The sequence below is a fragment of the Capsicum annuum genome, chromosome 2, assembly GCF_002878395.1.
Source record: "Capsicum annuum cultivar UCD-10X-F1 chromosome 2, UCD10Xv1.1, whole genome shotgun sequence".
Taxonomy (NCBI): domain Eukaryota; kingdom Viridiplantae; phylum Streptophyta; class Magnoliopsida; order Solanales; family Solanaceae; genus Capsicum; species Capsicum annuum.
The window spans coordinates 153,064,146-153,076,581 of NC_061112.1; the positions used below are offsets into that span (position 1 = coordinate 153,064,146).

Sequence of the window (12,436 nt, forward strand, 5' to 3'; positions counted from 1 at the left end):
ATATACACGTTAATACAGAATTTTGAGTTATTCACGTCACACGCACATTAAAAAACTATTTTATACCGGATAAAACGTGGGATAAGAATACGTGTATTATCGATCAACAATATGTATGTTGATGTGTATAACACTATGTAAACACAAAAATGACCTTAAATTAATAATCCAGATCAATATATATATATATATATATATATATGTATGTATCATTATTCATCGCATAACTATCCTTTTGTATTATAATACGACCCTTGGGAAAGCAAGCTAATTATTAAGAATTGTCTAAGAATATTATTCACAAAGTCTCCATGAATAACATTTTGTGATGCTGCTAAGATATATAGCCGGTTGAATTTTAATACTCAAAATGGATGAGATTCCCTTAAAAGCTGGCTAATTTTGTCGTTGTGACCAACTCTTTTTAATTTGTCCGTCCATCCAAATACTATTCAAAGTATACTAGTAGTACTAAAGGTGAAGATACAGAAGATACACCATATAATCATTGCAATTATTATGTTCAGTGCTTTCGTTAGTTACGAATTAATAATTGCATGTTTAGTATTTTATGAACTTTAACCCTCTTGACTCTCATAAAACAACTAATCCAAACTTAACAAGTAAGAGGGTAAGTGAATATGCCTTTCCAAATACGATAAGCACCAGTACTACGGGCAATTATAACTAGTTCAAACAAGAACTGGACAGCGTTCTTAATAAAGAATCTTTTACTGTAGACTTTCTTTTTCACTTATTAATTGCCTAATATATATAATAGGTTGATGAAATTCATCTATTTCTCTATAACTTTACAAGATAGGACTGCGTACATAAGTAAGGTTGCATACAATACACACCGCACTACAGAGAATTACTTTAGTTAGCTTTTAAATAGATTAATAGTGCAATCACACGTCAAAAAAAAAAAAAAATTGAAGTTTAAACCCAAAAAATAAAGATATTTATAAAACGACTTAGGGTGTGTTTGGTATGATGGAAAATGTTTTCCTGAAAAATAAGTTGATTTTCTACTTATTTTCTCATGTTTGATTGGTGAGTGGAAAATATTTTTTGAAAAATATTTTATGGTCTTAGGTTGGTGAGTAGAAAATATTTTTTTGTGTTTGATTGGTGAGTGAAAAAATATTTTTTAGAAAATACTACTAACTGTTAATTAGGATATCAGTGTCTCTAGCAACTCAACAATTTGTAAGAAATAATTTAAGTATAGCAAATAATATTAATATCGAATACTAAAATATTGTAATCATTAAATTTAAGAAACTATTAATTAGCAAATATACGAGACACTTTTCAATATTATGTTAGGACAATCTCAAGATACTACAAGCAATAGAAATATAATGGAACGACAAGCTTATTCAACCTTGTAAAGCAAGTTACATCGATGACAAAATGAAATATGCAATTAGCAAAAGTAACATAGGTAAGTCTTCCTCTAGCAAAAATAACAATACATTCAACGAATATTGGAAAAGCAAAAAATTTGGGCTTCACTATTTTTTATTTCAAGCAATGAAAAATTGAAACAAAACACAGTAAAAAATATTTCGAGTAATGTAAATTTTTGAAAAATATGAATATTTTGAGTCATATGAATACGAGTGTTGTTAAAGTGGGAAAGAGGATGGAGGTGAGGGAATAAGTCACATTTGTCATTTTCCCTCAAATAGAGGAAAATTATTTATCTTGACTACAACCAAACAAGAAAAAATCGGAAAACATTTTTCATCATACCAAACACACCCTTAGTGCTATTGTTTGTTGCATGCAGTAAAAGGGAATTTGCCGAGAATTAAGATACACAGGAGATAAAACAAATTGCCGAAAGTCTGACTTTACAGGAAGTTTCTTTTTTCTTTTATCGTTTTCTTTTTGATGCGTGATATCTATTTTGAGGCTTGATTAATTTGAATTTCACGTCAGAAAGTCTCACTTGTCGAAGTAAAGACTCTCTACCAGAGATGACTTTAATTCTCTAGATTTAAATCCGAGCTTACGATTGAAAGAGTGTGAAAATGTCAAGTTAATGCTACGCATTCGGAGGAAAGTACAAAGAGGAAAATAAGAAGAGATAAGGAACAGGATTTAGAGGAGGAAATGGTCTCCTATTGTCACTTACAATTTGAATGAGATAAAATGACCCAAGAGTTCATGTGTGTTAGATCTTAAGGATTTACTATAAAAATAATATTTTAAAATATAACATTTATAATTGGGCTTCAGAACCAAATTCCCTCAAAAGATCCCAATTTTAACTTATGTACCATTTATTAATGATTGTCAAGAAAATACTACTATACTATTCCTACATTTTCTTTTAATTTCCATCCTTTCTCTATTTGCCAAGCATAGATTAACAGCAGTCAATTTTGAACATTGCACAAGCTAGCTGCTTCATCATAGGTACAACTTCCAACTAAATTGAAGAGGAATCAAACAAGTATATTTTGAAGAAAAAATTTATCAAGTTCATGTAATATGTCATGTATAATATCTATTATACATGCTTGCAAGTTAGTTATATGGGCAATATTCCCTAATGATTATATTGACTTAATTAACGGAGCAGTTAATGAATTACTAACGACACGTTCCACCAACAACCGCTCGTTTATTTGTGGTTTTTGCTCATGCATGAAGAGAGCACTAGTACTCTCCATTTTCCCTTTTTAAGATTAAAAGAATTAGACATTACAACATAAAATGGCATTAGTGCTCCAATATTAAAAATAAATCTCTCTTTTTATTTATCCATTTTAATTATATAAAGTAATACTCTCTCCGTCTATCTTTAACTTATCCATATTTGACTTGACTTAGGATTGAACATGCTATTGAATAATCAAGAATTGCATATGTAGCAATGTATGTATTTGCTAATTACAACAATTTTCCTGATTGTCCATAAATAAATCCTCTGGCAGGGCCACTAGGGACCCAAAACGACAGTAACAAAATGTTAATCAGGAACAACGTAACACTGTAATTAGAAACAAAAAGAAGAGAACAAGTAAACGTGAGATGGCCAGTTGATCCTAGGAATCTTAGGATCCATAGATGAATGACTGATAACAAACCGGACATTGTCGTCTCTACTCCAAAAAATATGCATGACAACAAAATTAAGACGCACCATTGATGCTTTCCCCGCACAACCAGGCATCTTATTTGTTTGTTGTACATTAATTGACTAACAACAGTAAAACATAATTAAATTATTTATAAGAAAATTACAGGTATATTTTTTTATATGATAAGCTGGAAAAGTGGTGGAGCCAGAATTTTAGTTAAGGGTGTTCATATTTTTTTACAAGGGCAAAGAACTGTTTTGAAAAAAAAAAAAAAAACAGTAAAGAACTGTTGCACTTCCAAGGTTCGAACCCGAGTTGTTGATGCAGAATGCACACTCTTGACAATGGATTATGCTTCTCTAGCTTGTTAAGGGTGTGCAACAATATATATATAACCATAAATCTTTATTTTTAACCTATATACTCGAATGAGACTATCAGGGAGAAGGTTGGTGTGACTCCAGTGGAGAATAAGATGCGGGAAGTTCGATTGAGATGGTTCGGACATGTGATGAGGAGGGGTATAGATGCCCTGGTTTGTAGGTGTGAGAGGTTAGCTTTGGATGGTTTTAGACGAGGTAGGAGTAGGCTGAAAAAGTACTGGATAGAGGTGATTAGGTGGGACATGGATTAGTTACAGCTCACTGAAGACATGACCTAGATAGGAAGATCTAGAGGACGCGAATTAGGGCAGAAGGCTAGAGTCAGTTTGGGTCGCTAGTGTAGGGAATTACTTGATGGGGGTATTATTCTTGTTATCATACCTTATTTCATGCTTTATTACGAATCTGTTTACTTTTCTCTGTTTTCTATTACTTGTGGATGTCGTATTTATGTTATGCCATCTTGTTTCATGCTTTACTATGTATTTGTGTAGTATTCCGTGTCTCGAGTCGGGAGTCTATCGAAAACAACCTTTCTACTTCTTTAGAGGTAGTAGAGGTATGGACTGGACTGCGTACATCTTACCCTTCCCAGACCTCACTATGTGGGAATACACTGGGTTTGTTGTTGTTGTTATTGTACCTATATACTCGAAAAAAAATTTCAAAGGGTGTTCATTTGATCACCCTTCGGTGGCTGTAGCTCCGCCCCTGAGCAGGAGTAATAACGTACTATATAATAAACTAAACTACGTATTATGGTAGTGTAACAATTAATCTTTACCGTCTCTGATGTAGGTTACTTAAATCTAAAAGGCCGATACATAATATTAAACTGATAGAGATTTCATGTAAAGCTGTGGATGAAGACCTCAAAGTTTGTATATATCAACTAGAGTCCCTCGAACTGGTGATATTTGCACTTTTCCCCCACAGAGTTTAGTGATTGTAAAATATGCCAAAATTAGTGGAGAAAATTCTCAACTTAAATGTCAAATTTCTAATCAACTGCACTTAATATATAGTCAATCCATTTAATGAGTCCTGTAGCTATCTTAGAGCATATCCTATATGTTGCATTAGTCCAACAAATAATAATTGTTCTTCTTTAATTAAATGATGTATTTTATACATACTCATATTGTGAAGTTCTTTTACAATATAAATTACTTCGTTGATTACATTGTTTTCAACATAATTTAAATTCATGGAAGATTCTTCTCTCTTGATTTTCTTGATTCTTCTCTCTTGATTTTCTCCTTAATTCGAGGGTCATTAGTGGCGGCATATTTCTCGAACATTTGAATTTCTCCATAATCCGAGGGTCGTTAGTGGCTTATTCTCGAACATAGGAATATTTGAATTTGACCTCCATGAAAGAAGGATTTGGTTTTCTCCTTAATTCGAGGGTCGTTAGTGGCGGCGTATTTCTCGAACATAGGAACATTTGAATTTCTCCATAATCCGAGGGTCGTTAGTGGCTTATTCTCGAACATAGGAATATTTGACTTTGATCTCCATGAAAGAAGAATTTGTCGATCTTCTTGATTTATTTTATTAATCAAGAAGAGAGGGTTTTGATCCCTTTGACCTTTGAGATATTCGAGATTTATGAAGAGAGGTTTTTGATCCCTTTGACTTTTGAGATATTCGAGATTTATGAATATCCCATGAATTTGTGGGATATTTGAGATCTTGGAGATCTCTTTGCGAATATCTCGTGGATTTGTGGGATACTGGAGATCCCAATCTTTTTACGAATACCCATCAGCTTATGAGATATTCAAGATGCTTGTTGTAGGGAACATGTTACCCTTTAAATAGGCGAGATTTAGGTAAAGTATCCTTCTAAAACTCTAACAGAATTTGAATTCTTATTGAAGAGTATACAAATTTTAGATGTCTAGATACATAGTACTAATCTGATGTTAAAAATACTTTTTACGTTATCCTTATAATAAATGGAATTTCTTAAATACGAATAGTCGCTACTCTCTCATTTGGGCCAACAACAAACATTTGAAACAACAGTTTCGGCTTTGTTTCACAAGGCCCAATAGGCCCATTATTATCAACTGTGATGACTGACCAGAAACAACTTGCGCGTATCAGCCGCTACGATTGTGGTCCCCAGTCACGTCATAGGCCAGCCGCCGGTTTATTTTGGATATAATTCGACCGGATGAAAGACGAAACCGTAAAAGTGGCTGTGACTTTTTCTTTTTTTGCCATCGTAGGTGTATCTAGAGAACCTAATCAAAATCTCAATCATGACACGTGTTCATCAAATGACAATTACTTTATGTAGATCCATTTAAAGTTTGATAATGACGCTTCTACAATTCTAGTCTAGCTTAAATAAACCAAACTTTTTTCTCTAATTATTAGCTTGTTAATTACTCTCTTCATTTAAATTGTATGTCTTAATTTAGTACACGAAATATAGCGTGGATTCTAAGATATTATGCAAGTATAATAGCGTTCTAATAATCTCTTAATTAAGTAATCGGAAATATAAAAGATTTCTTCCAAAGCACTCTATTGTTTGTTACTTCCCATCCCAAATTACTCCATCCAAATTTCTTAATTTGTTACTCTCGTCTCAAATTACTAGTTCCAAATTTTCTAATTTGATTTTTTATTTTAATTATCTTTTTTCATTAATAAAGAAGAGATAATTTTTTTTTCATATTTTATCCTTTACATTAATTACTTTTTCTTTAAATTAAAATAAAAATATCATTTAATATAAATATACTGATAAATTAGTTATGTTATTAATTATTTTTCTTAATTAATTAAAACGGTAATTTGGGACGGAGTACTATTACATGGTAGAGTTTCTGAAAAATTGAAAAATAAACTATAAGTCCAAATGTCCAATAAACAAGCCCGTCTTTATCGTCATTTTAAGATATTGATTTTGATTATGTTATTATTCAACGACGAAAGAATGGTCTAGGAGGAATTATGTGTCGCAGTTATCACACTTTTTTTAATTCTACAAAAGTAAAAAAAGAAATACGCCCACGAAAATGGAATTTTATACCACAAGACAATGCATTGGTAATGTAAGATAAGATTGTGTACGATACATTCTTATATGAGATCGTTCCTTAAATACCATGTATAGCGATAGCTTTAGTGGATCAAATTATACTTTAAACAGTGAAAGAAACAACTCAAGTGGCTGTTGCTGTTGTTCCTTCTTTTTAATTATTATTATATATTATTCCGTTTTTCTCTATAATTTGGTTAGTGTTGAACATTCTTTTCTAGGGGAGGTTTCTAGTATAAATAAACCATAGAAAAAAAAAGAAGTTTATTTGAAGTTGAAAAGGGAATAATAATTGCAATTGTAATAGAAATAAAATAATAAAACAAAAGAAGGAAGTTGCAACAAAGTGGGCGACCTCGTATCTTTTTTGTTATTGGCAGAAGCAATTTGACTAAGCGTAAGTCTGCTGCTACTAATATGCTCAAAAAAAAAACAAAAACTCGACAAGAAGAAGAAGAAGAACAAAACGATGATGATCGTCGCTGTTTTTGCTTTAAAACAGAGTTTCAGAAACTGGGGCTGCTGAATTTTGACTCTGAGTATGGGTCAAATTCCTGTCTTGGGACTGAAGCATCGTAAGAAACAACGTGCAGTTTTGGCAACGGTTCAAATTCCTAAGAAATCTTTTGTCTGGTCTACTCTTGTTCTTGTCTGTTTTGTTGGCTTCACTTTCTCTTCTGTTTGGCTCCTTCTTCCAGGTACGTGATTTTCTTAAATTCAGTTTTTACATTAATTATTTTGTTTCATTTAGTGCATTAATTAATGTTCGCAGCGGAAGCTTTAGTTTGTTTGTTTGTACGTGAGCGGTTAATGTTTTGAAATATGGTGATTGATTATTATTACTTATTAGCCTTAATTATGATGAATTAGATTATTATTGTTATTACATATCAAGTATTTTCCATATCCGAACTACAGGGTTTCATTCATGGCAGCCGGCGGCAGCTACAGTCACCACCGTTGTTAAACCGAATATCATAGTTACAGAAACCGTTGAATTTCCCGACGAGACAGTTGTTTTCCTAAAATACCCTCCTTCAACTCCTCTATTTACAAAAGATGACCTGTACTGCCACTACGTTACTCCTAACCTTTCTCAGTACCCTGAATCAGTTGAAAACGATGAATTATCGGGTCAACAGCTCGTTCGATGTCCCCTGATTAAGCCGCGCGGTGTGCTGACGTCACTTTCCGTCGAGAGTACTGGTGATACCTTCTCATTTGGGCCCACACGCCGGTGGAACTCGTTGGCCTATGAGGCGATGATCGATCGCGATAACACGACTATTGTGTTTGTCAAAGGGTTCAATCTTCGTGGGGGGAAACAATCGGACCCTTCCAAGTTCAAGTGTGTTTTTGGTTGGGATGTTAAGAATCCGAAATTCGTGTTACAATCAGATGCTGTATCAGTAGCTCAAGAAGTTGTTCGATGTAATACCCCGATGAGCATACTGAATAATCCGCAGAGGGTTATTGGTAGTAATATGAATCAGCCTATTAAGGTTTCTGTTAGAATGGTTGGTAAACAGCCTTTAGAGTCCACAGCGAGTCCTCAACGCTATCTGCAGCCTAACCTGCCAGGTCAAAAACAGCATGAGATGTGTGTCTGCACAATGTTAAGGAACCAGGCTAGTTTCTTGAAAGAGTGGATCATGTACCATACTAGAATCGGAGTACAGCGTTGGTTTATATATGATAATAACAGCTTGGACGATATTGATGATATCATTAAGGTATTATCGATGGATGGGAACATAAATGTGACGCGACATGTTTGGCCTTGGGTCAAGACTCAAGAGGCAGGTTTTTCTCATTGTGCATTACGAGCTAGGGACGTGTGTGAGTGGGTAGGTTTTATGGATGTTGATGAGTTCTTTCACTTGCCTACAGGTATGTCATTACTTGACATATTAAGAAACCAATCCAATTATCCTAGTAGTAAAGTTGCTGAGTTGCGGGTGTCGTGTCATAATTTTGGACCATCCGGTCTCAAACATGTCCCGGCACAAGGGGTCACCATGGGGTACAATTGCAGGATGATTGCACCTGAGAGGCACAAGAGTATAGTGAAACCAGAAGCATTAAATTCAACACTAATCAATGTGGTTCATCATTTTCATTTGAAGTCTGAGTTTAGGTATGCCAATATGGATAGAAATGTGATTGTGATCAACCATTACAAGTATCAAGTTTGGGATGTGTTCAAGGAGAAGTTCTACAGGAGGGTGGCTACTTACGTATCTGATTGGCAACAGGAGAGAAATGTTGGGTCCAGGGATCGTGCCCCGGGTTTAGGGACAAGAGCTGTTGAACCACCAGATTGGTCTAGTCGATTTTGTGAAGTTATTGATACCGGCCTTAAGGATCGAGTAGCAGAGATGTTCACCGACCCAAACACTGGCAGGTTACCCTGGCAAAATCACTGACATGACTTGGATGGAACATGACATTATTTAGTATCAGATGCAACAAATGTTTCTTTTGCTATTTTATTTGTACATGAAATAGTCGATATATTCTTTTTGTACATGAATTTACGTCACGACACAAAAGAGCAATATGAAAATGAAAGGTGAATGTTCAATTTACCTGTACTTGTATCTGGTGAAAATTATTATAAATCCAATAATAATTGGGTAATGACAGAATGTTAGTAGGGTACTGGAAACGTGAGATGACTTGTTTCTCATATTATATAAGCCTTTTCAATTATCTCATCCAACATTCTCATAGGCTAAATAATAGGGGAAAAAAATGCTCCTACAAGAATTCCAGATTATAATAGTTATTATCTTATTCGTGTCTCTGTCTCTGCTAATAAGTTATGGATTATATAATTCCTACATGAAATTGCTTCATTGTCAAATCAGCGCTGAATCTTTGACTTGATCAGCAAGATGCTGACATGGACAACAACAATCATTCGTATGATCCGAATTTAAAAGAGGGGGGATAACAAAATAAATCATGTATTCCAATTGCAGTCACGGATATTCAAAATTGCAACTGAGCTTTTCACTATTTAAAGAAGACGACCCATGATACAAGGCCATCCACTAGTAATATAGAAGCAAAGTCTTCATCATATCCGTGACAACTCACAGGATTTAACATAAGATACTTCTGGTATTTTTTCCCTTGCAGAAAGCACCAGTAGAGGATTCTATCAGGAGTTTAATTCCATGATTCAACTATATATATATTAAGACTGAGTTTCAAGTCTCAACTATCAAAAAAATTGATATAAAAACATTACAGCTAGATATGGATAATGGGCACTTCATGAGGAGTTCAAGGACCTTTTTTAATTGTTCAACAAGAGAACCTATATGGGTTTCTTAATGTAAGGACAAAACAGAAATCCAAGTGCAACGGAAAACAAAATACGAACTTTTAGGATCCACGGCTTCCTCTAACGCGAACGTTAATGGCTCTTGATGCCATTGCCCTCAAATTTGCTCTGGCTAGAGCAAGAGAGCTCATGTACTGCTCATCAGCAGAACTTCTTGTCCTGAAGGACTCCATGAACTCCTCTCTCTGCAATCTTAGAGCCAATGCAGCATCCCCGTCCTGGCTTGGTAACTCTCTCCTCGAGCTAATGTCTCGATTTCTGCTTGGCATTCCAGAAGCTAGGGCACTTTGTCTTCTCATGGCACGGATATTCCTTCTTTCTTGACTACTAGGACTAGATTCTGGACTGTTAAGTAGAAGGACTCTTGTCGTTCTGCTGCTAGGGATGTTAGAATGAGTAGCAGCATCAGCAGCAGTTCGTACCGGACTTTGACGTTTAGCTTCTCTACTATTCAAAGCTGCAGCTGTTTTTCTTGTTTCTACTTCTTTGGGAAACAGCAGTTGAATCGTATTCCAAAGTACTGTGTTTATGGTGCAAGATCTTCCATTGCTGAAGAGATCAAGTTTAACAGGAATACATCATCTATGAAACAATTGAAGCACCAAGATAACACAAAAAGAAAAGGCATCCTAACAGTACCTGATAAGCTGCCTGCACTTGGGACATTTCTTTCCACATTTATCAGCAGCAGATCGCAAGCACTTTTTACAGAAACTAGAGACATAATTTTTACCAAATTAGTCAGAGTCAATTACTGAAAATGGATGCGCGTATCGATTTATGAATCTAAGTTAATGAGGGACCCATTAAGATCGTACCTGTGACCACAAGGAGTGGTACTCGGTTCGAAACAGATCTCCAAGCATATCTGCAAATTCAAAGAAATCATTTCTATACTGAAATAGGAAAAGCAACAAAAATACACCCTCAATCAATAAATGGAAAGGTGCATCATGGTTCAAGAATGGACTACAACTCTTACAGCGCAAGAAAGCTCTTCACGAAGTCGATCGATGGAGGGAAATGCTGAAGAAGATGATGAAACAGAACACCCCTGTTCCTCCGATTCGTCAGATCCTTTCTTGTCAGCTTTCTCAATGGATTTTGATTCTATCTTCTTACTAGAAGATGCAACAGAGCACCCCTGTTCTTCCGATTCGTCAGATCCTTTCTTGTCTAGTTTCTCAACGGATGTTGATTCATCCTCCTCCTTCTGGCTTTCTACAAAACATCTACATCAGGACACATAACCTATTATTTGTAACACGAAATCTTCTTTAAAATTATGATTTACCTTGTTTTGCAGTGTCATCTTCGTCGAGATCAAGAACGGTGGCAGTTATGGGTGCAGGGCTGCTCTTCTGAACCCTTCTTTTCCTGAGAAAATCACAAATTATAAGCATTTCCCAATAATGCCAATCACACAGAAAGTACAGGTGATCTATCCAATTAATTAATTAGATTCAGTAGGACACATTCGATTTGATCGTATGAACCGGAATCATACCTTCTAGAATTAGCTGGGGGAGTGTTGAAATGGAGCAAATCCGAACGTTTCTTTTGTTTGGGAAGGCGATCTGGAGTGTCTTCGACGACAAGACTAGCAATGAGAAGAGCCTCTTCGTCCCAACCAGCCATAGCAGCAACAGATCGGAACTTGGGGCTGAACAAATCTTCGACTTTGTTGGATCCATTGTTGGCTGATTCTGCTTCTGGTTGTTTCAGAGGGTTATGGGGACTCTTGATTGAATCTTCGTTCACCATCCCTATTCTTCAGCCTGTCTGTTTTTTAGTGATGATGAGGTCGAATGAAGTTCCGAGAAAGAATGAGGATGGATCTAGGGTTCAACGGTCATATTCCTTTTTGAATTGAAATTGCATACTTGATTGGCATAACGGCTATATTTCACATGGAGCCGATCAGGTGTGTTGCGGTACAGTTTTATATGCTGCCACTCTTTTCTTTTTCTTTGCCTTATCTATTATAGAAAATCCGTCTACGACTCTCTCCCATTTTATGGATCACCGCTTTCGAAACTTGTCATATAAAATGAGATGGAGGTATCATCTTTTTTTTTTTTTTTAGGTCCCTTTAGCCTTTTTGCTTCTTATTCTTTGTATTTTGGCTGCTTTTCGGGTTAGGATGAAAATGTAACAAACGTAATTAAGGTGCACCGTTCTCTAGATTCACCAAGAGTATAATCTAGTAGCAACAAATATAACAGATAAAATGAGTTGAAAACTATGAGGTCTCACGTCAACAAATAACTTTTGTGGGTGGGAACTGGGAAGTAGGAATTAGTAAGCGGGACCTCAAATAAATGCAATTAAAAGTATTCCTTGTATCACTTCAAAAGGCAGGAAAATAGAGATCATCATGCCAACATGGTCAATTGAAGCCGAATATTGTACAACGTAAGCTTCTTTCTGAGCATGAGGGACTTGAAGCATCTCTCAAATTGTATAAAGAGGCTCAAATTGAATAGTGTGAGCATGTTGATGAGCAATGGTGCAAACCAAAAACCTTTTTATCTGTCTAGACATT

At 35.3% G+C, this 12,436-nt stretch overlaps 2 protein-coding genes across 2 annotated transcripts; one reads left to right on the forward strand and one right to left on the reverse strand.

The window, feature by feature from the left end:
- Positions 1–6,812: 6,812 nt before the first annotated feature.
- On the forward strand, positions 6,813–9,179 carry LOC107860722 (glycosyltransferase family 92 protein RCOM_0530710). The gene is made up of 2 exons (XM_016706178.2): positions 6,813–7,237; positions 7,458–9,179. Exons 1-2 carry the CDS (start codon positions 7,081–7,083, stop codon positions 8,963–8,965), a joined length of 1,665 nt encoding a protein of 554 aa, XP_016561664.2. The 5' UTR covers positions 6,813–7,080; the 3' UTR covers positions 8,966–9,179.
- A 330-nt stretch (positions 9,180–9,509) lies between these two features.
- Positions 9,510–12,373, reverse strand: LOC107860724 (putative E3 ubiquitin-protein ligase RING1a). The gene is made up of 6 exons (XM_016706182.2): positions 11,399–12,373; positions 11,186–11,268; positions 10,874–11,112; positions 10,710–10,759; positions 10,531–10,605; positions 9,510–10,440 (listed from the first exon to the last, which is right to left on the reverse strand). Exons 1-6 carry the CDS (start codon positions 11,653–11,655, stop codon positions 9,933–9,935), a joined length of 1,212 nt encoding a protein of 403 aa, XP_016561668.2. The 5' UTR covers positions 11,656–12,373; the 3' UTR covers positions 9,510–9,932.
- Between the last annotated feature and the right edge of the window lie 63 nt (positions 12,374–12,436).

What these genes read in the sequence shown, in the direction of transcription:
- LOC107860722 (XM_016706178.2), top strand. Translation starts at nt 7,081, where the DNA reads ATGGGTCAAATTCCTGTCTTGGGACTGAAGCATCGTAAGAAACAACGT. An exon ending in TGTTTGGCTCCTTCTTCCAG is followed by an intron (nt 7,238 to 7,457) that starts GTACGTGATTTT and finishes TCCGAACTACAG; the next exon opens with GGTTTCATTCATGGCAGCCG.
- LOC107860724 (XM_016706182.2), bottom strand. Translation starts at nt 11,655, where the DNA reads ATGGTGAACGAAGATTCAATCAAGAGTCCCCATAACCCTCTGAAACAA. An exon ending in AGATGACACTGCAAAACAAG is followed by an intron (nt 11,113 to 11,185) that starts GTAAATCATAAT and finishes GATGTTTTGTAG; the next exon opens with AAAGCCAGAAGGAGGAGGAT. An exon ending in ACCACTCCTTGTGGTCACAG is followed by an intron (nt 10,606 to 10,709) that starts GTACGATCTTAA and finishes TTATGTCTCTAG; the next exon opens with TTTCTGTAAAAAGTGCTTGC.